The sequence below is a fragment of the Bradysia coprophila genome, unplaced genomic scaffold (genome assembly GCF_014529535.1).
Source record: "Bradysia coprophila strain Holo2 unplaced genomic scaffold, BU_Bcop_v1 contig_297, whole genome shotgun sequence".
NCBI lineage: Eukaryota > Metazoa > Arthropoda > Insecta > Diptera > Sciaridae > Bradysia > Bradysia coprophila.
In genome coordinates, this window is record NW_023503555.1 from 3,090,679 (window position 1) to 3,118,469 (window position 27,791).

The window sequence follows — 27,791 nt, forward strand, 5'->3', positions numbered from 1 at the left end:
TTTTTCGTTTCAATTCAAAATTCTATATTCAGGTGAAAAGACAGATTTTCCGATAATTTAGTTTGATCCTCCACGAAGACGAAGGACCAAATGCAAAGTTGACTCCTTCTGGATGTTATAGTCGCTCAATGTACGACCATCCTCCAACTGCTTGCCGGCGAAGATCAAACGTTGCTGATCTGGAGGAATTCCCTCCTTGTCTTGGATTTTGGCCTTCACGTTTTCAATGGTGTCGGACGGTTCAACCTCCAAAGTGATGGTCTTGCCAGTCAAGGTTTTGACAAAAATTTGCATTCCTCCGCGGAGACGAAGGACCAAGTGGAGTGTCGACTCCTTCTGGATGTTATAGTCGCTCAACGTGCGACCATCTTCCAACTGCTTGCCAGCAAAGATCAATCGCTGCTGATCTGGAGGAATTCCCTCCTTGTCTTGGATCTTGGCCTTGACGTTCTCGATGGTATCGCTGGGTTCGACCTCCAAAGTGATGGTCTTGCCAGTCAAAGTCTTGACGAAGATTTGCATGCCACCACGGAGACGAAGGACCAAATGCAAGGTCGACTCTTTCTGGATGTTGTAGTCGCTCAAGGTACGACCATCTTCCAATTGTTTTCCGGCAAAGATCAACCGTTGCTGGTCTGGAGGAATTCCCTCCTTGTCTTGAATCTTAGCCTTAACGTTCTCGATGGTATCGCTGGGTTCGACCTCCAAAGTGATGGTCTTGCCAGTCAAAGTCTTGACGAAGATTTGCATGCCACCACGGAGACGAAGGACCAAATGCAAGGTCGACTCTTTCTGGATGTTATAGTCGCTCAATGTACGACCATCTTCCAACTGCTTGCCGGCGAAGATCAAACGTTGCTGATCTGGAGGAATTCCCTCCTTGTCTTGTATCTTGGCCTTCACGTTTTCAATGGTGTCCGACGGTTCAACCTCCAAAGTGATGGTCTTGCCAGTCAAGGTTTTGACGAAAATTTGCATTTTGGTTTACTGAAATGAAGAAAAGGAAAACTTTGAAATTTCGGTGCCACCTTTCGTGTATTGAACGTAAAATGGTTGTTCAGCGCAACGTTTTATTCGATTTGAGAGCAGATTAAGGGATAAAAGGTCGCGGAATTCGATTAATAACAAATCGAATGCATAACTGACCCAAGTCACTGATATGAACCAATGCGTGCACTTCAAGTAATTTGTCCGTCATTGTTTACAAGAGTACAGACGAGGGTCTTAGTGCGTCTATACTCATTTCTTTCATTTTTCTTCGCTCAAACTGCGAATGAATAATTTATGTTGGAAACGAGACACCGCAATGCAGGCACTTTTCTTGATATAAAATGATCAGAAAGTGCTTGGCAGCTATCATTAACACCGAAGGCTTATCATTCTGTGAGAAGCGAATCAAAGAAACGCATAATGTCCGCCATTTTCTTTATGTACAATTTTGCCTAGTGAAAATGTAATTATCCACAGCGAACCATTCAAAATTAATTCCAGAAAAATCGTTTAATTATTGAGGCTAATGAATCGGTTATAAATACGGAATTCGAATGGTCAGAGGATCAGTAAGTATTTCGTCACTTCGGTAATTAATTGCGATAAATCACGGGAAAACTATTTTGCGGACCAAATTTAATCACGAAAAAAATAGTAATTAGCGGGGTAGCTGGGGCTGTTTCACGATTTTTTTTTTTGACTTTGCTAACGATTAATCTGATGAAATAATTTGGAACATTCCAGAAATCACAACGCAGCGAAATGATTAATCGTCTGCCATTTTGTATGAATTTCCATTTTCCTCTTTTTTATCACAAAAAACAATAAATTCGATGGATTTGCGGAGCAGTAATTACCTTTTGGTTTGCTTTTGTTAACAATTAAATTGTTGCAAATGTTCACTGAATTTGGAATTTTTGACTTTAGATTTTCGAAATTTTTCTTCAAGAATTTCTTTTTACTTTGATCACACTTGGTTGTGTTAGATTGAGTTGTTTGCTGCTCAAAAGACTACTTGATTATAACGAGCCAGCTCTCAGCACACACGTCCTATATAGACACTGCTCTCTTTCTGTGTATAGGCAGTTCAGCAATTGATCTCGAAAACAATAGTATATTTCATTATGTGCGGCGAAAAGTATGCATATCATGAGGGATCAATTTTGTGATACGAGCCGAACTCACGAGTGTGTGTTTAAGCGCCAAGGTTTGAAAACTGTTATTTTGACAAGGGTAGAGCCGAAGGCGAGGTATGCAACTATCCGTGTCAAAATAACAGTTTTCAAACCGAGGCGCTTAAACACACACAAGTTCGTTCGCGAGGGAACAAAATTGATCCTGAATGATATGCATACTTTTCGCTGCACACAATGAAAGTTATTTTTTTGCCTATCCCACCCGGAAAGTGAGCATAAAAAATATGTTTACCCCCTTAGGACACAATTACAGATTCATTTAATTACTTGCACTTTAATTTTAAATATACAATTTGCATATTTGAATGTTAACCGCGTTTTGAAACGTTTAATGATAAAGTCGACTCACACTTCTGATCTCTTCGTTTGGTGAAACTGATGACGGAAACGTGAGGAATGGTGGGGAAAAGTGTGCAAACTAATTGAAATCAACTTCACAATTTCACATAGTAATGAATAAGTGAGTGCGTCCAATTCTTTGAAATGAATGTAAATGAACTAAATACGGGGAATTCCCTTAGAAGCAAAGTTGGTTGTCATTAGTTTGCACACAAAACCGAACCGTCGATCGTCACGCCAGCGGTCATTTCAATGATGTCTACAATTTTGATCCCATAATGTCACATCATCAGGCTATCACCGTGATCACGCTGATGACAACTGTTCTGTTTGACATTCGGTTTAATTGTTTCGGAAAATTTACAAAAAATGTGGAAACGGTGCAAATGTAATTTGTGGAATAGTTTTGTTGTTGATATTTAGTACAAATTTTGCAGTGTTTAGTGTAATAGCAAGAGTGGTGAATGGTATTGGAAAATAAAGTGATGAAATAAATGACAAATTTTGTGTGTTTAACCAATATGCTCGCCATAAGAATTTTACAAGTTAAAATGGCCGACTACCATCTTCAGTTTTATTTTGATTTTGTTTTTGCTTTTGTCACTATAACGTTCAATTAGATGAATAATAATTGCAAAATTTGTAGTGAAAAACATTAAAACAACAAAAACCATAACACAAATTATTTCATCGTGATTTTATGAACAATATTTGTGTTAGCAGGTATTCATTCCATCAGTAGGAAGAGAATGAACTTTCCCTCCCTAGGTAAGAAATGAACTTTCCCGAACAGACACAAACACTCAAAATATCCATACCTGATATACATGCTTTCCGTAGGGGGTAAACATGCGTGCTATGCTCACTTTCCGGTGGGCATAGGCAAAAAGAACACTGACGTCAGTACTTCATGGTGATGTGTGTTTGTGTGTTCGGGACCTTACCTTACGAGAAACGATAACATGCCGATGAAAGTGTTAACTCGTTCTTCGTATTTTTAGAATCGTTTGATACCCTTGTTGCAGAATCGTTCTTCGTATTTTTATAAAACGATTTAATTTTAAAATAAATTCTATATTCATTGTTGTTTCAGTGCGAATCACGAACCTTTTTATCTTTTCCAATCATCTGTTATCAACAATGATCACAAAAGTAAGCAATGAGTTCCGGCTTGTGTTCTCTTATATTGCGTAATTTATGTTAAAATTAATGAAGTAACAGATCTTCTTGAACTTCTTCTACTCATTATGTGTGTTAAGTGATGAACCCATCAAATATCAGTCCAGTCGCTAATATAAATAGTTTAAGCCTTAAAACTACGAACATCTCAGAGGGAGAAATGTCACGCAGTTGTTCCTATATATATCTATTTTGTGGTTTGAGTTTTTTTTTTCATTTAAATAAACTCAAATTTATTTTCCACCGGAAATTCGCACTATTGCATTTCACACTGCGAAATTAGTTTTCGTGGTAGTCTAGTGTGCCATTCACCGATAAGGTTTTCCGTCCCTAAAGTTTATTCCAAATCTTTCTGAAACGGTGAGCGTTTCGTTACAAAATAATTCAATCTACTACATCCACAAAATCGTTTTGTTTTTTATACAAAATCTTTTACTTCATTAGTCACATTTTGCTATATTAGAGAACACTTAAGACGAATCTACACTAGGCTAAATTGTAGCCTACATTTCGGGGCAAAATTATTATTATTTTGATGATAATTTTGGACTCGCATCCTTTTTCGAAAAAGTGCGACCATTGTTTGGTGTTAAAATGTGTTAGTTTTCAGCAAAAATTTAAATGCTTGTGGTGATGTAATCTAACTCCGAGAAAACTCAAAATATGTGTCAATTTTCATGAAATATTGAGTTTTCTCGGACTGAGATTACATCACCACAATCATTTAAATTTTTACTGAAAGCTGACACATTTTAACACCAAACGATGGTCGTACTTTTTCGAAAAAGGATGCAAGTCCGAAATTATCATCAAAATAATAATAATTTTGCCCCGAAATGTAGGCTACAATTTAGCCATGTGTAGATTGCTCTTAACTGAGATTATCGCTTAGTTTCGTAACCGCTGCCGATAACAGATGGGCAGCAGTTTCCGTAAAATTCCATACTCACTAGACTATGAATCTCTGAATTTCGATGATAAAAGAGTTTTTGATAAAGTATACTAGCTGTTCATGGTGTTACACCAAGATACATTGGGTTAATTTTTACTGTTTGTGAAACTTTTTACCCTTCCATACCACATTGTATAGCCTCCTTCCTGGCGGTTCGAAAATTATTATGTAAATCTTGTTAAGACAACTACACCGAAAACTTTTCCCGTACATACGTATATATACGTAGGACACATAATACTTTTCTATATATTTTTCTTTTAAATTAAATATAAATTCACAGCATGTGTTAACATTTGCGTTAAGTTTTTGTTACACATCTTAATAGAAACATAAAGTTTTTACTTTGCATATTTTATGGAAATAATTTGCTTTGGGAACAATTTTTGCAATAAACGTAAAGTATTCGGATTAAAATTTAATATTTTCGTTTTTTTGTTGCCACCATCTCCACCTCCAGCTAAATATTTCATTTGATTTACAATCAGAATTATATCTCCAATAAAAACTTTTTTTTCTTTCGTTTAAGAGAGCGAAATTTTATCGTATATGGCGAAGGTAAACATATTCCGAGGTGATGTTTGATAAGAATTTCGTTTCTGAGAACTTTCTTTCTCGATTAAAATTGTTCGTTCCCTTCTTTGCGTTCGTTAAACGTCTAACCGCATTTTACTGCACGCCATTTGTTATCCAATTTTATCGTTAGCGGCGCTAAACCGTAAATTACAGACTCTTTAAACTGGTTCATCCCTATTTAAACAACCCCCTTATTAATCCTATTCGGTCGGGCTACCATTATTGACACCTTTCATGTCGAAAATTTCGTTTTGCAATTTTTCATCTCTAATACACCACTTAAAGAACATAAGAAATTGAAAACAAAATCGGATTCGTGTATTGTGAGAAATTTACCTGTTTCGTACAGATTTCGATACATTTGATTTTGTGTTGCATCGGCGGTGTCGAGTATTGCATGTGTTTTTTCTCCGTAATATTCCGTTTGAAGTGTTTTTATTTGGAATCGCCGCAAAAGGAAAGGAAGTCCGATTTTCGAAAACAGTTTTTTTGTACAAAAACAGGGATTTTCTCAAGGGTCCTTTTCTTAGATCAAAAAAATTGTATTTTGCGGTTTTAATATTTACCTTTCAAAGTGATATAGAATGAGATTGATCTTCAAGAAATTAATCAAAAAATTTCGTATCGCATGGTTCGATTCAATCAATTCGAATGTTTCAAACCACCAGATGGGGATCAAAGAAATTGTGCAGTGCACAATGTGCACGTAAATAACGTATCTACTCTTAATCTTAATGATCCATTTTTTAGTTTCCCATTCAACAAAAAAGCCCGGAAAACTAAATCTAGACAAACGCCATTCCTCCTTTTGGGAAAATGGTTGTCTAAATTTGCCGAAAATATGCCCTGGCTCTACAACGTTAACCTTGTACTTCACTTACTTCTATTGTTTGATGTATCACCTATTCAGATTGAAATTGTAGGTTCTTGTGAAATTACTAGAAACGAACCCATTAGCTGTGGGGACAACCATTCAGTCTATGATTATGTATAACTAGATAGCGGATATAGTCGTTCCTTCACACTTATACAGTGAACGGTTTGTTAACCCCACTGATATGGTTAAAGTATTCACTTGGTTGTATTTTAGTGTCACTGATCCGAAATCACTGTCTTGACCAGTGTGACTTCGGACCTGCAGCAAGATCTACAACAAGAAGCATTTAGATGAAATATCTATGGAATATAATAGATAGATGTTATAGATGACGTAACAGTTTTAATATGCTCATTAAACCTTTAACAGAAGACAAACTTATTATCAATGTTTAAATTTTCAAATCTGTTACTACTTTTGTTCTAAGTATTTTTAAATATTTGAATCTTTTACTTCAATTTATTTAACATTTTACCATATAAGACCACGTAATACACAGCTCATCGCTTAATTGTGTCGTTGCTGTCAGTAACAGATGTCTTATGTGCTTAATACGTCATCATCCTCTTGAGCATTTCGTCAATTACTTTTTATGTGGGCATAAAACGAAAGTCATTGATATTCTACCACTTAGTCGATTTAAATCTAATGTTGGTGAAGTTGAGTTAATGATATTTCCGGAAATTTACCTTTTGGCGATAAAAAATAATACAAACAACAATTTTCACATCACCGAACCGAACACCTTAACAATGAACAAAAAAAAATGAAAACGAAAGAATCCGGCAGGCTGGCAATATGTAACCTAAGGAGACGTAACGGTAACGGTATATTATGCAAGATTTTGAATTATCTTTAATTTTCACAGCTCGCAAATATAATAAAGAGAAAATTAAATTTGCATCTTTTCCCCATTTTCATAAATATGAAATACAATTTTTGAACAGAGAAAAAAATAAAAATTATTTGCATTATGATTGCTTTCATACTTGGCATATATACTCCAAGTACCCAATAAATTAGGTGGGGTATATAACTCTAAAGAAGAAAAAAAAATATCGCTACATAGTCGATGGGTTTTAGCATTATTTGAAAATGTTTTCGTTACAGCCAGTGTGTATTGTACGTTAGAATATATACTTAACTTACATTGACTGGTACAAAATATTTCGTGGATGTAGATATAGACGAATATTGTGTGTAGGGGTAATTTTAAAAAGAAAAGCGGAAGCTTCATTATGTATTCTGTTCGGAAAATGATTTAGTATTTTCCATCGTGAAAAGACTACACAGAAATTGCAAACTGAAATTAAAATAATTAATTTACATTAGAATGCTTGGCCATGGTTAGCACTTAATTAAAAAAAAAAACGGTACAATTGGCTATCGAAATTTTAGGCAGGTTTGGTGTACACACTGAGTAACTAAAGACTCATTTATGGTTTAAGCCTAAGTAATTAAATACAAAGAACCAGTAAATTCCACTGTGTAATTGTTTGTTGCACAGCTGTTTTCCAGCTATTCATTTTTGTGAATTACGAGCTGAATTTTTTACAGATCCCTTCCCGACTACGAACTCTCGTACAAGATTCACATTCACGAGCGATTAAATTCATCGTTCGTTTTGTTTACTTAGCAATCGAATGTGAATTTGAATTCCAGTCTGTATCATATGGCATTTGACTTAACCTTTCACAGACGGCACAGCAAGCATACCAGCAGTTTTACTATCGGATCTATTACTTTGATCTAAGCATTTTCAAGAGATTGATTTACAATCTTTTACTTCATTTGTTTTGAACATATTTTCTGCAATATATGACCGCATAAGTGAAGCTTGTCGTGTAAACCTGAAGTCGTTACCGATAACAGATGATAGCATTTTCAATTCTTCTTAACCGTTCGAATTCATTAATGAATGAAACTAAACGAGAGATCGGCTGATGATGAATCAAGTTGTCTGATCCACTGATCTTTTAGGTGAATTTTTTTTTGAATCGGACACACCATTTTTGTTTCCGAACGTTTATGGTGCTATCGATAGGTAATTTCAAGGTGATCATTTCGTAGAAGAAGAATTTTTTTTAAACGACCTCTCCGGCTCGGTGCGACTTTAAGAAAATTTGAAAATTTCAAAATCATGACTTTTTCAGAAAATTTTACCCCGAAATGAAACGACCCGGTCGGTTTTGATCTAATGGTAGTTTGTAGAGAATTGACAGACGATTCTAATAAAAGTATCGTCGAGTCGAAAGGTTGTAGCTGTGAGTCAGGGTGAGGCATCAAAGTCCAATTTTATGGTTTTGTCAATGAGCACCCCAACCGATTTTTTATTTTATTGGCTTAAAATGAAGGCTAGCACATCCCATTTAACATATCAAAAAATTGGGAGGGGGTTTTTCAATTTTTTCAACAAATCTTAAAAAACTTTCTTATGAGTGCCCACATTCCTGAGATTTTTTAATGGAAATGTATGGGAAGTTCTCCTAAAAATGAAATTAATTGCTATATACTGGTTGTCTCTGGTCTACCAAACAATTATATGCACGAACAAGAAATTTAACATTTTTACTTTGTGAATGTGGACAACTTTCACTGATTTTTTCACCATCGGGAAGCTTTCTGGTCATGTCTAGCTCATCCACTGCTGGGTATGGCTTCATTTGCTACTATATCGCATAGCCTGAGACCGCACCTTTCCAAAAATACCAAACTTGCCCTATTCGCGATCTGGCTTGTATTCTTTACGATGTCAAATATGTTGGTAAGTCGACCTACTCGAAAGATTTTTGAGGCAGTTTGTTATTTCCAATTTTAACCGAAACAAAGTTACAAATTATGTCAAATAAGGTTGTTATGGACTCATTTAATGAAGTTTACACGTAAGGTGATACATTCTTCATTACTTCTTCATTACTTCTTCTTTACTTCATTAGTAAAAGATTTTGCGTGAATCCTTGGTCTGTAGCAGCTCGCGCTAGGCTTTGCTTTAAACAAAAGAAGTAACAGATTTAACTGTTACATCGGGATTTCCGTTTAAAATCGTTTATTTCGGACCCTAAATTAAGTGATAACTGCAAATCGTTTACTAACATTACTTACACTACCACACCACATAAACTGCGAACTCCGTTCCGGGATTCAAATTCATGAGCGACTAAATTAATGGTTCGTTTTGTTTATGTAGCAATCAAATGTGATTGAACATATTTAAACCCTGATAACATAACCGAGAGTGAAATCAATCGGATACCAATCGTGTATATCATTGAACATACAACCAGAACGATAGTGAACAAATATTGAATTTGCGAGTCGCAGAAATTTTCATAAAAAAATATTTATCCCAAACATCTACGTTAATAATATTTTCCCCGTTTCGCATCTACTTCCATTCCATATACCCAAAATCGATCGAGAACAGACAAGTTTTTGTTTTTTTTTTCTATTTTATTATTTTTATGTAGAACTCGTAATATATACCCGTCGAACAAGGAGCACAACTTTTCTACATACACCAGAGTCTAACACACCAAAAATATACAACAACCATCGCCCAAAACGGAATTTTATTTATTCGACATGTCTAGTCGTGGAAAAATAATTCAAATTGAATTTAGATTTAAACCAGAAAAGTCGAAAATAGGATTATCAGTTCCTGATTGGAATTGATATTCGAATGAGAGAAAGAGGAGGCAAAAAACACCACCAACAACAAAACAACTTTTGGGTCAGTAAATATTCACAAGAATGTAAAATCGAAGCGAAACAAGAACGAATCTCTTTTGCATATCTATTATTGTAGTTGAGTTGAGTATAGATGCTGGCTGGAAGGGTTTTTTTTGTAATTAAACAGTGTATACACAGCATGAGTGTTGGTCGACAAATGAATGTAACAATGGCATCAGTGGTATATTGATGGCATAGCGTAGAAAGTTGGAGGTAGTAAAATTGTATTGAACAGCACTTTGAGTGCCGAGATTTTAAAATTGAATAGGAAATTAGTGACGAGCTCTGATATTTGGTGTGTTAACGTGTTGGGACGATAAACAATTCTATATTCAGATATTGCAAAGAAATTATCTTTGCTGGTAGTATAGCAGTCACAAATTGACATTCGTTGAGACGAAAGAGGTAAATGTAGTTCGTGTGGTCAATATATGCATAAATCCTTTTAGCTGTTCGGCTTTGCCGGACAGACTTATAACTCGAAATCAATGTCTTAACCGTTTAACCACCCCATTCAGGATGAGTATTTGGAGATCGGTCATATAGGTCGGATTTGACGAAGGACTTTTAATTATGCTTAGATTTTGTGAAGTGAATGCAAATGTTTACAAATGACCATTTTTTCAGTAGTAAGATCGGCAAGCACCGACTTTAAATTTGACGAATTTGACCTGTGACGTGACTGATGTTAGATAAACCAAATTAGTTTCAATTGAAGTATGAAACTTTAGAATAGCAGGTATTTCAATACAACTTTTATGTTAAAATTGGTTGGCTATGAAAATCGAGGTTGCACCGAATTTGCTCTCACCAACGCACTAGCGCCTAGTGACTTAAACCTGAGAAAAACACAGTGTTGATTCGATATACTTCAAGTTAGATACTTGTCCTGTCATTGTCTTGGGAGTGTAAATACTAGAGCGTTGCTTTCGATTGAAATTTATTGACTTTACGATGTTCACTCTAAAGTCAACTGCCCTGCATGGAGTCCTATATGTCCCGAATGTCCCTAATTTGACGTTCGGAAAATGTATTTCTGAATGAAAGCTCTATGAATTTACTATGTCGTCGGCTTTTGAATGTACTTACTTACTTATAGTCTCGTTAAATGACAAAAGCATTTCCTACTACATCCGAACACATTAAAGTCGGAACACTTTCATTTAACCCAGAAACATAAAGATGACCACAACCACGAAACATTTATTGTAATGGTCATGGTTCTAACTACCGATTAATCAACATTTTGGATCGAATAAAAACGAACCAAATAAATGGTCAAAGGGAGCGATACAAAAACTGTTTCGACTAATTTGTGCACCCCACACAAGACGACTCACTAGGCAGAAATTCAAATTAAGGTAAATCGGAGAGTCCTTGAATAACACAAAAATGAATCGAACACAAAAGATGCTCGGGTCATCTAAGCTAATTCAATTTTGTGATAACAATAGGTGAATTTATACAAAGTTTTATTCAACAGTAATCAAAACTTTTAATATAAAAATTGGTTCTGAAAGGAAGAATGAAGAAAAAAAAACCACGCGATTCCATGCATTTTCTCTTTGACCGAACAAAGACATCATGGGGTTGAATATATATTTCAAGAGGTTTCTTTCTTGTTTTGTATTGCAATTTCACAGTTTATATATTTGTGGAAAAAAAATAATACGAAGAAGACGTGGAAAAAAAATCGGTATTTTGTTGCACATTATCGAAACAAGAACATTTAGAGTTCTGTTCAAAACACTCTCAATCGGTGAAGGAATCCTGTCTTAAAGCGGATGCGGTGAGATACAATGCTATCATACCTGCACTTGTAATTTGAAAATAAAAGTACAAAAGAAATGAAAATATTGCGTGAAATTACTTTAAACTCTGTGACTGAATGTTAGTTTTACGAAAACTACTATTTTAGTTGATGGCAATTTGTACACAATAAAAATATATGTCGGTGCACGCATACACACACAGGCTTATCGAGTTGTAGTGTTGTGAGGGAAATGTACTCTGTATCGAATTGGTGGCATTTACAAATCTGCATGAAAAGGACAAGAACGTTTCGATGTGATTGCTTGAATGTTATTGCTCTTCCGTTGATCTATGTTGATTGAGTAATTCAGAAGTTAGATGAACATAACTGCCGTAATAAGGAAAAAAAACCTTTACTTATCACGGCAGATTATAACATTTCTTTTGAAAAGTGATGATTTCGAATTTTGTATAACGGCCTGAACGGAAAGTTGTACTCATTCCACGTTCTACAGTATTGACCTTTCACAGACAGCAATCATATCACATAGTCGAATCTATTACTTCTTTTCATGAAACAATTTTCTAAATATTGATTTCAAATCTTTTACTTAATTTAATTGAACATTTTCTTTTGCTATATAAGGCCGCATTATGTCAGAGGTTGTAGTCTATTCCGGCAGTCTTTATCCATAACAGATGATAACCGTCACAATTTCAAACTTGAATCGAAATTTTTGATGTGTTTGAGTGTACAGCAGTCTAAGTAAATCATAGGATTTCAGAACGATGTTGTGTAAATGATTAACGTTTGTTGTGGCACTGTTACTTGTAAAGTTATGCTTAAATTTTTATTAAAATACCTGCCGTGCCTGACAAGATACAAACTTGTCAGGCACGAATCGTGCCGCACGATAGACTTTTAGGGACAAATTTTATTTTAATATTTCACAAGGCACACCAATTTGGTGTCTCTACTATCAGTGACGAAAGCTGCATAGAAAGATATGGTGACTGAGACACCTTAGCTCTGAAAATTTGGCGACGACTGGGACTAGCCGTCGACTGGGAACATTTAAAAAGGAAAGTAAGCAGGTTATAAGTCTCCCATTTACAATACTCTCATTATAACGAAGTGTTGAATTTAGTTTACGGCATGCCCCATGCGAAAGTTGAACATTACGTAGTAATTTGCCCCATCTGAAAATGATCGATTGCATGTGGAATATTTTCCGTTCACCTTTCGTGAGTTTTTACGTAAAATTCAACTTCCGCATTTGGTAGGCTGTTAAACAGAATACGTTGGATGCTGCTACGTAATTCATTCATTCGAAAACAATTTTGTGATAAAATCAAAATAGCTCATGTATTTCTGAGCAACTTGCTTCAGTTGTGTTCGATAAGTGTAGTTGCATACCTCGCCTTCGGCTCGGATATACAAACTTGTCAAAAAGACGGTTACCGAACCTTGTTGCTCGAAAACACACTTGTAAGTTTCCTTCTTTCACAAAATCCTTACCTCATGTAATGAATTACTTTCGCAGCCTAATATTACAGTCTACTGTCTACAACATGATTTAAACTTAAACCCGATAAGAAACTGGGTTGAACACATTCTTTCGACTATTTGAAATAATCAAAAACAAAAAATGAAATGAACCCGAATTAAAGTGCAAGTCTTGAGGGCTCGTACAGAAAGGCTTGTTCAGCCGAATTGTTGCAAAGGAATTTATTCAGTTGCATCCACCCACACGCTTCGCACACATTTTTAATGTGAAGGAAGATATCAAAAAACTGATGAACAATAAAACCGAAAATTAATGCAATTCACCCAGAAAAAATGTTGCAAACAAAAAAATGCCCTGGCCGGTAAATTATTATAAAAATTCCTTGCGTGTGCACACATAAACGCAGTTATAATTGGAAGTCAATGAACATAATTTCGATATAATAAAACTATATTGCATCGTCCACATATATCGATAATTTGACTAAATAAATGGTAAAAAACAAAAAATGAAAAAAATTAAATAAATCCACATACGTGACTGAAGTATGCCCGTAGCACGAGACTATTCAAATTAATTTTTTTTCCGCCACTGTTAAAGAGTTTTACTGTTGGCGCTTCATTTTGTTCTGTAAATTATTTTCATCATCGTTTCTGAATCGATGACCTAGAGATACATAAATAATATGATGCGTTCAAGCAGTTTTTTTTACATTAAATAAAAAAAATATCTCGTCTATGGGATTTGAATTGCCTGTACCATACTGTTTGCCGTGATTTTATTTTATATTCCAGTCGGTAGATTTCAGTGTGTTTTTTCTCTCTCGAAGAGTTGAAGAGACCGAGCTCGAGTTTAGTTTTAAAAATAAAAGGATTCAAAGTGGATAACCTCCCTCCCACTCCAAAACGACCTACAATGTCAATTAAGTGCCACAATCAGACTGTGACGCATCTTGAATAAGTAATTTACATTTTATCCATATCCAGAAAGCCTTTCCTGTTATTCTTTTAAAGGTTAAAGAGTTTGATAAACTAAAAAGTGCACTGGCCGTCTACATTCGCTTTATGAGACAATTTAGTGGAATTACATCAAATTGCACTAGATCGCTCCAACCACTTTTTACGCCACCATAAATTTTCTATTATATTTTCTCACATCCATCGTTCCGAGTATACGAAGTTTTCTTTCCAACAAACAAAAAAAATCTCTCTCATCGAACCGCATTCAATAAAATTAATTCGCTGAATAGAATGAACGAAGAAATGCTGAGACTAGATATTTATCTGGTAAAAATTTAATTAGTCGATCACTGTACACATTATCAATTAAATGCCACTTAAACAAATTAACGATTTGTACCTTGTACACAAAATATTTCTTGTGACTCTATGTGGCTGTGTGTAGTAGAGTATTCGTTGCCGAATGGAATTTTCAACAAAAGTGCCGATGGGTAAAAGTATTTAGCAAGAAATCTGAAAATCGCGGCTATATCGAGTGTTTATCTTTCGATTACTTTTTTTTTATTCTCTTCTTTTCATTATTATTATTGCTTCTGTGGTTACTTCTTTCCGATTATTTTCATTTTTACATAAAGCATAATAATAGCTATTTGCGTTGTTCTATCGAACAAAGACACGGCATGGCGTACAGTATTATAGGGATAGAATATACAACTTCGTCGTACACACATAACATTTTACTTTATCAGTTTTTATATGCAATCGCGATAGTGCGTATATTGTTGATCGAATCGCAACATTAACTACCTGGATGGGTTGTGTACGGAACAGTGATTAAATTACAGATTTTTCTTGGAACAATTGAAGTCTCTATTGGTTGCGCTATGTCAAGGACCGGTAGAAGATCAAATTATATGGAAGCTTCGAAGTGAATGTTTTTGTCGTTTTTAGGTGTCAGGTTGATGTCTTTACTGTTCATTTTTATAGTCAGAACATAGTCTGTATTGTAGAAATCGGTAGGATGAAGTTCGACTGTTAACAGATTTAACTGTAGTTATTGACGTTCTACAGGATCTTCTTTTGGGACTTTCTTATTCTTCCAACGGATCTACCCTGCGGAGTTGTAAAAAGGTTTTAGAATTTTTGGGTAAAGTTTTAAATTTCAAGTCACTTCAGGTCAGGTCAGAGAGAAGTTGATTATCTGGTTCCGTCATGTACAAAAATGTTCAGATATTTTGAGGTCAGGTCCTGAGGCAGGTCCTGAGCTTGATTAAAATCTATTGTCGTATTTTTGGCCATCTTTTCAAATCGATATGCCTACGTTTCTGTCTGACTGAATAAAGTATATTTTAAGAGAATAGTTGTAAAATATCAGTAGCTATTTTGGGAAAACATTTTCCTAACTTTTCCCATATTTTGCAAATTTTCCCAAAAATGTTTTTTCTATGATTTAAAGAAAATATGGAAAAATCTAGGAAAATTCATATTAAATATAAACATTTCCCAGAAATATCCCCTGAAAATTTATTCTGTCTATTTCGCTTAGTCTAGCCTGCAGATAAACTAAGAAGGTCGCCCGTATTCAGAAACATTATAAATTCTTCCTAATATATTTTTACATTTTTAAAAAATGTCCATCATTCCAAGAAGGGATCACATACACTCCTAAATCATTCATCGGCCAGTGCTATTATTATAAAGAATTTTAATCGAATAAAAATCTCGTCAGTAAAATCCAACCTTTTCACAATGATTTCATCTTTAATCTAACAGCACAAGGAGACTTTTTCTTTTGATTTTTCCTTTTTTCGATTCTTCACTAAACTATACACAGAAAAGATTTTGTCAGACATTCTTCAACATTCAACCTGATTTTTCTTTTCTGTTTACATGGAACAGGGAAAGAAGGATGTATTCATAATTCACAGTTTTTAATTAAAAAATATTTTCTTTTGCTGTGAACACGAAAGAGTTTCAAAGCTTCATTGTACTCGACAACGAACCAGCAAAAAAAAAATGTTTTTTAAATCAAATTTCAATTTGTATAATTACCAGGTCGAATTATTGTAAATGTGTTATGACATGCCCAATACACATCCGCACAATGGACCGTTTGCTTTGGTGTGTCCAAAATAATTAAAAAAGTTTTGGGTTCGTTCTCAAAGGGAAGGTAAAGTTGTAACTAACTTTCTCAATTTAGAGACTTAAGTGTTTCGGTGTAATGCTTTTCTGGTCCAGTTTATCTTTTAAAATTGTTCAAATCAAAATGCCTTGGCCTAGCATTGCAGTCGGTGAAATATTTAGTTCTTTTCTTACGGTGAAAAGAAATAGTCGTAAAATTTAGTGATGTATTTTTGACCAAGACAATCGTTAAATCAATTTTTCATCGCAAAGCTATGATGGCACATTTTAGGCCTATTTGAAAATCAATCTCGTAGAGACATTTTAAACGTCGAAAAAGATACGACAGAATGTAAAGCAGATCCTCATATTTAACATCATTGTTGTTCCTCTGTCATCCTTCGCTACTTACTAACATAATCATCGAATTGACAGAAAGTGACATCAATTACAATCCCACTATTTCGAATATATTGTCTTTGTCCTTTGATGTACCGAACGAGTCAAATTCAAAATTTTTTGGATAAATTCGTCTTCACCAAATTGTAATGCAGTCAGGGTCATAAGGCCTGTTGTTTGACATGGAACTTAAACTTACCTTCTCTGCATCAGTAAACCAATCCAATTTATTTGCTATCAGTGTTTTCAAATCTGCTACTTCTTTTGATATATTGATGTTAAAAATAATGATGAAAATCTTGTACTTAATTCGTATTAACATAAACTTTGCTAAGTATGACCGCACCAACCATAGCTTCTTTTGTCGTGGCTTTCGATAATTGCACTCAGGAACATAAACTAATTGAAAGACCTGCTGTTTGCTAACTTAAAGTTACCTTTTCTGCATCCAACTGCTCAGTATGCGCCCCAATCCAAGTAATTTGGGGTAAAAGAGTCTGGGTGAAATGGTTCTTTATGAAGTAAAATTAATGTTAAAAAGTTGAAGTACAAGATTTGAAGTCAACCAAATAAAAATACTTTGATCGATAATATAACTTGTCATATGCTTGCCATCTGTAACAGGTAAAAATAATTATGGAAATCTTGTACTTCATTCGTTTTAACATACACCAGCCAGACATAGTCTTTTTTTGTCGTCACTTTCGATAGCAGATGTTAGAGATGGCACAATCTATATTATAAACGATGAAACCAACACACTTTGTCCAGTTAACATTTCCTCCCTTTTGCAGCAACCGATACAAAATGTAAATATTGGTAATAGAAAAGTAAAACAAACACGAAAATTACTCCGTCTTCTCCGGAGTTTGTTTTTGTTTTTGCTCGACAAATTTTATAATTTTCTTCCCTTCCATAAACGATATTCTAGGAAAGCGAAAACTATGAAGGAACGCAATTCCGGGGAATTAAGCCAAACTCTCTCAGTCAATTAAAGCCAAATGAATATTCTAGTTTCACCCAAAAAACGAAAAGAAAAGGAAAGCACAGCAATCTCTGGTCTAAAAATTTATATATTTTCCTAAATTAATTGCACAAACTAATTGAAATAAATAAAAAAAAAATATTTTTTTGTACAATTCCTTCTACTCCTATCTTACAACATCATGCTTCAATAGATACAGAAATCTTCTCATTTATACACAAAACAGGAACTTTATATTCTCCAAAAATGTTTGTCTTTTTTTCACTTCAATAATTTAGTTAGCTAAAATCGCACTACTTAATTGTAATCATTGCATAAGTTCAAGTGTCAGTCTCGTTTCAGCAGTTCATTCAATGCTGCTATGTACGTCTGGGCCATTTGTAACGTTTCGAATTTCGATAATTTCCGATCATTGCCCAGCGATGGCACAACATCACGCAATTTATCAAATGCATCGTTCAAACTGTTCATCCGTCTGCGTTCCCTTGCATTTGCAGCTAATCTTCGTCGTTTCAGTATTTCGGGTGCCGGACTATTCGAATGACAAATTCGCGATTTGGATGATGGAAATTTATTGCTTAGCTGATACGGAGCCGGTTGTGGTGCGCTGAGTGACGTGGTGGTGCTAATTTTTGGTTGATAGTCTTCTAATTTAATTTGTGTAAATTCGGCGGCTGTTGGTTGTTGGTGGTGGAATTCTTGGTAGAAGTTCGGGCTGAGCGTTAGTTGTGAATCGGGTGTGGTGGATGGGGTGGGACTGTTAAATCCTTCAGACGATCGATCACTGCCACTTGAATACGATGAATTAGCCGGCAAATTGTACTGATTGTAGTCATAGTAGCTGTGTGTGGTATTGTAGTACGGTGTGTGGTAATGCATGTACGCCGAACTCATTTTATTGTTTCGTGATTATGATTTGTATGCTCAATGGTAGAAAACAAATATTTTTTCGTTCAACATTCACTTCATCAAAGTTCTATTATTCGTGGTACACAGAAACGAAAGAAGATTTAAATTCTCACACAATTCGATTGCAATCAATCAAAATTTGATTCTCGTACTGTACGATTTATCTACAACAATGTCCAATTGAATCCAATTCTTCTAACTACTTTTTGATGATCACTTTAACGAACAAACGAAACACTCGATAAAAAATGTGCGGTAGCTGATCTGGTGCTTTGAGTTTAAAAAAAAAGTTACGTGCTATCCTTTGACTGTCTTAAGACGAACTGACTTAACACCTGAAGATCGGCACAGAATTAAATCTCCTCACTTTGATCATATGCGATACATCGAAATTATTTCTCTCTTCTCCGCATCATCTTCTTCTTATTACACAATTTCGAAAATCTCTTCTTTTCCATTCAGTTCACATTATTATAATGAAGACAATTTGATTTCTTAGTGGTCTATTGTAATTGTTGTTGTAGTCTTCGGCTTTTATGTCTTTTTACATTGGCCTGTTTACGATAAACTTCGAACATTTCATTTTTTTCGTTCATCCAAAAATATTTTTTAGCTCCGCCTCCATTGTGCGACTAAATTTGTTATTAAAGGCACGAGAATTTTTCTCCTCCAAAAAGAGATCATGCATCATTTAAGCGCCCCATAGCGATATCATCTCGACAACGATCTACCTGCTTTGGCTACCTATATTATACATAAAATGTTACATTTACGGGTATATTATATGGCTGGAAGATATTGGAGGTTTTACAAGAACTTTAACACGGGTGAAGAACAACGAAACGTTTTGTTTAGATTGTTTCCTCTTCTCTTCGACTGTATTTATATTATATTCTTGTTTTATCATTTTCTGTTGTGTTCGGGTTATTTGTAAGTTTGCTACTACATTATATTTTAGCATAATAATTTTCCAGTAATTGATGCTGATGTGCAATATGTGGTTGGCGATGTTTTATTGTGATATGCATATTATTTTCCTTTCCCGTGTTGGATGCATGTATGTGCGCGCACTGGGAATATTTATGACTACATTAACTTTTATTGACCCAAATTCGAAATAATTTTGTTTTCGTTTTTGGCGGTGTCGGTTTAAATCCAATTCAAACTTTTCGTTTTAAGTTATGGATGGGGAGTTTGTAAAACAGTTGTAAGGAGTTCGAGTAATTCTTTAGGACAAATGAACCGTCAATGTTGTTGGCATTTAGTTTGTTGGATCGTGGGAATTCAATTTCTCACTTCGTTTGAAATAAAATCTGTAGGACCTTTCTTAGAGCACCGTTCGTGGAACTTTATCTTAAGTAAAGGAATGCAGAAATAGCCAAATAGCTTTCAAAGTATTTTAATTTGAAATTTCTTTAGGCACGGGACAGGTAATGGGTTACTTCACCTAAAATTTAAGTGGGCAGAGGTCATAATAGTCATTTACTGTCTGCCCCATGCGAAAGTTAAACATGGCATAACAATGTGCCCCGCAAAAATGGTCGATTACATGTGGAACATTAGAGAACTTTAGCAAATCACACAATAATGACAAAACCAATAATTTCCAACAATAACGAAAACGATATTGACACGGAAAAATTTTATCATTGTGAATGAGGCGGGATGGGTAAATATGTTCACAAATCATGGTGTGTTATGTGGTGGTAGAATTCAGACTTTAACAAAAATTAAATTCAAAAAGAAAAAATATTTTTTCGGGTGTCTATATAAACTGTGGCAATGCGATAGCTATAATTTCGCGCCGCGCATTTTGTATCACAAATGCCGGTATCCCAACTGAGATACACGCATTTTCGTATCAGATATATACCGATTTCCCGACCTAGAAAATGCCGATTTTCCTTTGACTTATACCGGGATACCGGTATCCCAATTGAGATACACGAATTTTGTATCACAGATGCTGGTATCCCAACTAAGATACACGTATTTTGTATATCACAGATGCCGGTCTCTCAACTGAGATACACGCATTTTGTATCAGTGATACCGGTATCCCGAACTGGAAAGTGTCGATTTTCCTTTTATTTATACCGGGATACCGGTATCCCAATTGAGATACACACATTTTGTATCACGGATGCCGGTATCCCAACTGAGATACACGTATTTTGTATCGGAGATACCGATATCCCGACCTAGAAAATGTGGATTTTCCTTTGACTTATACCGGGATACCGGTATCCCAATTGAGATACACGAATTTTGTATCACAGATGCTGGTATCCCAACTAAGATACACGCATTTTGTATATCACAGATGCCGGTCTCTCAACTGAGATACACGCATTTTGTATCAGTGATACCGGTATCCCGAACTGGAAAGTCTCGATTTTCCTTTTATTTATACCGGGATACCGGTATCCCAATTGAGATACACACATTTTGTATCACGGATGCCGGTATCCCAACTGAGATACACGTATTTTGTATCGGAGATACCGATATACCGACCTAGAAAATGTGGATTTTCCTTTGACTTATACCGTGATACCGGTATCCCAACTGAGATACACGCATTTTCGTATCAGAGATACCGGTATCCCGACCTAGAAAATGTGGATTTTCCTTTTAGTTATACCGGGAGACCGGTATCCCAACTGAGATACACGCATTTTTTATCACTTATGCCGGTATCCCAACCAAGATACACGCATTTTCGTATCAGAGTTACCGGTATCCCATACGGCACACAGTGTTCCAAAACGTTACTGCCACATTCATAAATCTATTTTTGACATCAGTACGGCACTTTGCGACCCCTTTATGTCCGGAATTACCCTACAGTAACAGTAGACTTTCGAAAAACCAAGAAAAAATTTTGTTGGTTTTTTGGGTTTTGGAGCCCATTTTCCCCGTGAGGGGTTTGTAAATTTTCCATGTTAAATATAAAAATCCTAAGGACGTTGCAACTTGCATTGAGACACCTCAAGCATACTCCTTATTGTATTTTCTATGTTCCCCTGCCTCTCGCCTTCACTTACTACTGCAGAAATGTTAGAGACAACGATTTTATTTCATGAGGCTTTTTTGAATTTTTTTGGTTATTGATGAAAATGTGGAATAAGAGATCTGTTTTACAGCGATTGGTGAGCAGGTAGGTTCGGGAACATAGAAAATACCATAAGGAGTATGCTTGAGGTGTCTCAATGCAAGTTGCAACGTCCTTAGGATTTTTATATTTAACATGGAAAATTTACAAACCCCTCACGGGGAAAATGGGCTCCAAAACCCAAAAAACCAACAAAATTTTTTCTTGGTTTTTCGAAAGTCTACTGTTACTGTAGGGTAATTCCGGACATAAAGGGGTCGCAAAGTGACGTACTGATGTCAAAAATAGATTTATGAATGTGGCAGTAACGTTTTGGAACACTGTGCGGCAGTGTATAGAAAAGTTCAACCTGAAAGATTATATTTTTCTATTTGAATTGAATTTTTGTTGAAGTACTTTCACAAGAAAGTTGGAATTCTACCACTACGTAACACACCATGATTTGTGAACAACTGGCCTCATTCACAATGATAAAATTTTTCCGTGTCAATATCGTTTTCGTTATTGTTGGAAATTATTGGTTTTGTCATTATTGTGTGATTTGCTAAAGTTCTCTATTATCAGTTCGTTTTTCGTGAATTTTTATGTGAATTTCAACATTTGCATGTGGTAGGCAGTAAAACAGAGTACATTAGATGCTGCTACATAATTCATTAATTCTGACACAACTTTGTGATACTTACAAAATCCATCGGTTATTTTTGAGCAACTTGCTTCGGTAATTTTTTTCCGACATTTTGTTCGAGCCGAAGGCGATATCCGTGCACCGAAGCTTGTTACTCAAAAACACACTTCAAGGTTTGTTTTTATCACAAAATTCGTACCTCATGTAATGAATTACTTCGCAGCATCCAATGTAATGTACAATTTCATAACAAGTGATGAAAATTTGAACAATCGAGATTTCGTGTGATCCGAGGCGAAGCCAAGGTCAATACAATCGAAAACATGACTTTTTCGTTATTATTCCGAGTTGTTTATAGATTTTGCGTGCTAAGTGCGTCGAAAGAAGTGGCTGAATCACGAGAGTCACGGTAAAATCATGTTGCTTAACATCTGTTATCGACAATGACAACAAACATAACCGATGACTTATAAGTCAAAATTTCTGTTGAGACATATGAAGTTGTGGATTTTGTACGAAGAACATCAATTCTAAACATACGAAGTAAGAGATTTAATTTACAGACTTGTACTGTAGGTCTCTTCAAATGGCATTTGGCAAAATTCTTGTTGCTATTTGTGTAAGAAGTGAAATCCTTTTACATCTCAGATCCAGAGATGTCTCTTATACTCACAACACCATCAAGATTCAAATATCAAATATGTAGATGTTGAATATCAACAGAACCTTGTCCATCTCTCTCGAATCTCCGATTTACTTGATAATACTGTCTTCAACATGTATGTCACTTACTCATGCCATTCGGGATTCCATTCTAATCCCGAAGATTCGTTAGTGAAATTAGAACAAAATTGGTGCCCAACACACCACAATAATGTTCAAAAAGCAAATTCTTCAACTTTAACAGCAGAATCAGCAGATAGACCACACATGCTAAATAACATGGGAACATCGTTATCATCCCTCTCTGAACGGTCTCCCACTTAAAAACACATTAGTAATTGAATTTTAACCATCATTAAACAAAAGAAAACGAATGGAAAACGGGTGATAATAATAATAATTTGAATCACATTTTAGGGAGTTAATAAGCACAGTCCTTTGTCGAAAGAAAAAAATTGAATTTCGGTCAAAATTTAAAAGGAAAAGAAATTAATTTTTCTAAACGAGGAACGAAGATCCAATTTAAATGAGGAAGGTATTTAGGCATTTCCTCTCCGAAAAAATCCTTTAAATAAAAAAAGCAAATAAATAAATCTTTTTACGAATTAAGTGAATTAGATGCACGCCCACCAAAATCACATCTATTACGAAGAGGCATATAATTTTTGGACGATTTTTTTTCGGTTTTGGTTTTTACCGTAAAGAGCAAAAATGTTTTTTTAATCCAAAAACCACTAAAATGATTTCTGTTTCGTATTTAGGTTAAAATACCACATCAATTAAATAAATTACATTTGATAAAATACAACAGCAGTAGAGAGAGAGAGAGAGAGAGAGAGGGAAAAAAATTCTTTTTTTCGTTTGTACATTTTTGAATATTATGTTGCATTTGATGCGAGATGTGATGCGAGTAAAATATTATATAAGGAAATAACAGGAATTATGAATATAAATGGAAAACCGTAACATGGACTACAAACAATGTGTGTTCTTCGCTCTCCAGCTTTTCGTAAAATAAATATTTTATTTATCGCACAAAAGGTCTCTAAATGTAATTACAACCAATTTTCTGGCAACAATAGACGTCGGTTTTAAGCCCGTATATAACGTTTCTTTTCGTAAAATAATAAACTAAAAAAAGTTATTTTTTCTCCTCGAAAAACCGCACAAAAGATATGTGTAGATTGGATACAATGGAAAAAATCGATTCGTGAATTTGGAGCTTCGTATACTGTTCTTTTCAATAATTTTGCATTTATGATGCCACATTTAAATTGAGTGTTTTATTTAACTAATAATTATTTTCCTTTAATAATTATAAGTTCAGTACTTCCTCGTTATTCATCTGTTCTGTCTTGCAGTCATATTGAAATTTAGAGGGAAATGATTCTTCTTTGTAAACTGTATACATTCGTGAAGTTATGTATCAACAAAAGACCGAAATTCCAGCCGCCTCAATGTATGTTTTTAATCAAGGATCAATTTCACGAAAATCACTGGGAAGTGGGAATGACGATAAATCAGACAAAATTTAATTTTTCTAATAATTCATAAATTAGACAAGTTTCTTTACTGCAATCTGCACTCACTAAATCTACTACTTCTGTCTTTAAACTATGGTCTTTGTTCGATATAAAATCTATTACTTCCTCGAGTTTACTTCAATAATTTTGGCACAGGCGGCTAGAAATGCTTGATGACAAAGTAACTGCCGGAGCAGAAGAAGTCCTTAGTATTTTTTCATGTTCGTTTAAAGTCAATTTAATCCAAGTGGAGTGTCAATACATTCCTGACATTGTTTCAGTGACATCTGAAACAATTGATAAAGGTTATACTATTTTTCCACAGTAGCCTAGCTTTGAAGACTATCTCTGAGAACGAAGATAAAGTGAGCCAATCGTCGCAATGAGAAGATAGTGGATGATTACTATTCCTAAAAATAATTCCCAGCGTATCGTACTAACAATTATTAAATCTCTTACTTCCTTTGTTTAAATAATGTTAAATTCAAATTAAACGAAATCTTTTACACATACTACTTTAAAAGAGCACAACGGACATGTTACTTATTTTCGTCGTCACTATCCATAATGTATAGTATGAATGAAGGTCAAATTTGAATCTGGACATTGGACTTTACTCGAAAGCAAGGATCAATCAAATAAATTACAATAATGATGGACATGGCCATTGTAAAGAGTAACTGCCGTATAGCTTCCCTCATAGAATTCTTTTGTTGTCTAAATCTATTACAATCAATTTATCGCCGCCAGGTTCAATATTACAATTAGAAAACTCCACACTCCAAGACATTAATTAAAGTTAAATTTTTACCAACTCACGTTAATTATTACAAAATCCGTAAAAAAAACTAACAAATTTAGTCTTAAGCAGAACCAGTTCAACGACTCTCGGTGTGAAAACTCACAAAAAAATTACCGAAGTATAAACAAGAATTAATGAAAACACCGCACAATTTGAAACTCGTGTTTACAATTGATTGTACTGAAAGATCAAAATCCAACAGTTTTATTCAAAATACAAGAAAAAAAAAAGAATTCGAAACATAATTTGTGGTGAGAAACATCATGCCAGTTATAAGATCAAACCATTCAATCGGCGAAAAAGTATCTTCCATTCGTAAATATGAATATTACATACGTAAAGATATCGTTTTTGAATCGAAATGTAAGAATTCTTGCGGCTCAACAACAAGCATAACACTTTTCTAAGTCATTATAACTCAATTAATTTTGAAATAAAACGATTATCGGTCAATTTCTGTATACATACACAGCGTAAACACAGCATTTTAAATAAGATATCATTTCCGAAACGAAGATGTTATTTGTACAAGATACATACAATGTATACACGATGATGATTGATCACCGTTTCGATATTTTATTCTTTTTATTGCGTTAAAGTCCAAACAATTATCAGAAAAATTATGGTCTTGTCAATGCTTTTGTGGAAGCACTGGGAGGTACGTTAAGATTTTTGGGTGCATTAAAGTGTCTTTCCGCATCGTGCTGTCGGCTACAGATAATTAAAAAATGATTTTCAAAGTTCTTTACCACGTGGAAAGCATTTCCGTGAATGCATCGAAAAGTTATTGAAAGCGAGGTTCTCGGGAGCATCACGCTTTTTATTCAAAATTTATCCACCTGTGTAAGGAATGTAGAAGGTTTTAGAAAAAAAGGATGACCTTACAAAAATAAGGACAATTAGGAGGTGCAGGACGCCCGGAATATGCTTTTATATCTGGTCTATAGATAAGGTATTATCTAAATGAGAGTAGTAGCAGAGTCCAACCTGTTACAGACGGCCTGTTTTTAACCTGTTACAGACGGCTGTCATCTGTAATCTACGACGACAGCAATAATAAAAAACAAACTCTGACTAATAAGGTCTTACATAGCAAAAAGAATGTGTTCAAAACAAATGAAGTAAAAGATTGCTGAAATCAATCTCTGAAAATCTTCGATCAAATGAAGTATTTGAATAGTAAAACTGTTAATATGCCTGAATGTTATTATGGAGAAGATCGGGGAAGATTCTTAAGCTCTATCGGTCTTCCCCAATTCGGTTGTACTACGGTAATAGTAGATTACCTTGGATGCTGCGGAGGTAGTTCATTACATAAGGGATCAATTTTGTGATACGAGCCGAACTCACAAGTGTGGTTTTAAGCGGTTACAAGTGTAGAGTTTGCATATCCGAGCCGAAGGCGAGGTATGTAACTACACGACTCAAAATAACCGTGTCCAAAGCGAGTTGCTTAAAACCCCACGAGTGAGTTCGCGAGTTCACAAAATTGATTCCGAGTGTAATGAACTACCAAACAGCATCCAATGTATGCTGTTTTATTGCCTATTCACCCGGAATATTGTTGCTACGAGTACATTTTTCCACCCAAGGACCTGACAGTTCAAAACCAAAAGTGTTCAAGAAGACACTAACAGATTCTTGAATACCAAAAGATTATTCTAAATTAATGTATTATAATGTGATGGCTCGCATTATATGATTTATCTCAATTACATTAAACGTATCGATCTAAATCCTTTTCTATTTTAACGTTGAATATGCTCATGGGACAAAAACTTTGTAAATTAGGTTAAGGAAGCATTATACGAACAAAGCACATTCAAATAACACTTAAAACATTCAAACAACATTTAAACATCGCGCTATAACAACCACCGACATCTGTCGTAATTGCATTGTATCCTTCCAGACGCGCCATTATTGAATTTTATTATTATCCCAACACTGAATTATACTGGTCCGCCGATACCATAAATAGATTAAGCTAACATTGTTCGACCTCTTTTTACCGTCTCCCTTCATGGGATCAAAAAGAATTATAAAAGCTTCTGCAATACTTTGAACTTTGTTAAAAATTACTCAGAAAGAAAGTTCTTTCACTCGTATTGGTCTATCATTGGAATGTATTTTTGGTCGATTCTTGCCTTGGTCCGATTCTGAATCCCGCCCTTGGTCATCTAATATTGGTCAATTATTCCCCGCATTCGATTACCGTACACATTTGGATCTTTGGACTCTCGACCGACCATCGTTGGCTCCTTTGGTTTGAAGCGTTTCGATTATTTTACCGTAAGTCTTTGACCTATAAATTCAACTATTTAAGCACACGAAGTGCATGTGATACAGATTAACAAAAGTATTACAGTATAATTTCACAACATATATGTCGCGCTATTTGATTCACTGCCAATAAATAAGTAATAAATTTACCGGGCGTGTACGTTTTATGAAAGAGACCATACCCATGGACATGTGGCAATGGTCAGTGGACAGCTTACTCATTTCTAGTTAGAGCGGATCTACGATCCGTAGTTTTAACGTCGGCAAGAATCTTTTTTAACAATTTTTTCTCTTTATTTTCTTCAT

At 34.9% G+C, this 27,791-nt stretch overlaps 3 protein-coding genes and 1 long non-coding RNA gene across 11 annotated transcripts in view; 1 reads left to right on the top strand and 3 right to left on the bottom strand.

The window, feature by feature from the left end:
• Positions 1-2,221, bottom strand: part of LOC119078891 — a 30,074-nt gene extending 27,853 nt beyond the window's left edge. Inside the window, exon 1 of the long non-coding RNA XR_005088081.1 lies at positions 2,099-2,221. This is a non-coding gene — a long non-coding RNA (uncharacterized LOC119078891). The remainder of the gene's footprint in view (positions 1-2,098) is intronic.
• On the bottom strand, positions 1-26,027 carry LOC119078888 (polyubiquitin-B). 3 transcript variants are annotated; one of them, XM_037186618.1, is made up of 3 exons: positions 26,018-26,027; positions 12,002-12,006; positions 1-987 (listed from the first exon to the last, which is right to left on the bottom strand). In XM_037186618.1, the coding sequence occupies exon 3, from the start codon at positions 976-978 to the stop codon at positions 58-60; it is 921 nt and encodes a 306-aa protein (XP_037042513.1). In that variant the 5' UTR covers positions 979-987; positions 12,002-12,006; positions 26,018-26,027; the 3' UTR covers positions 1-57. The 3 variants fall into 3 exon arrangements, with proteins under 3 accessions (XP_037042513.1, XP_037042511.1, XP_037042512.1); XM_037186616.1 differs by lacking the exons at positions 12,002-12,006; positions 26,018-26,027 and adding an exon at positions 1,852-1,999 and having other exon boundaries at positions 1-989; XM_037186617.1 differs by lacking the exons at positions 12,002-12,006; positions 26,018-26,027 and adding an exon at positions 1,848-1,999.
• LOC119078887 (opioid-binding protein/cell adhesion molecule) overlaps positions 1-27,791 on the top strand; it is a 111,336-nt gene that overhangs the window by 21,008 nt on the left and 62,537 nt on the right. The gene's annotated exons all lie outside the window — the stretch shown is intronic.
• LOC119078890 (protein lin-32-like) lies at positions 17,797-18,794 on the bottom strand. Its single transcript, XM_037186621.1, has one exon. The coding sequence runs from the start codon at positions 18,454-18,456 to the stop codon at positions 17,890-17,892; it is 567 nt and encodes a 188-aa protein (XP_037042516.1). The 5' UTR covers positions 18,457-18,794; the 3' UTR covers positions 17,797-17,889.

What these genes read in the sequence shown, in the direction of transcription:
- LOC119078888 (XM_037186618.1), bottom strand. Translation starts at nt 978, where the DNA reads ATGCAAATTTTCGTCAAAACCTTGACTGGCAAGACCATCACTTTGGAG.
- LOC119078890 (XM_037186621.1), bottom strand. Translation starts at nt 18,456, where the DNA reads ATGAGTTCGGCGTACATGCATTACCACACACCGTACTACAATACCACA.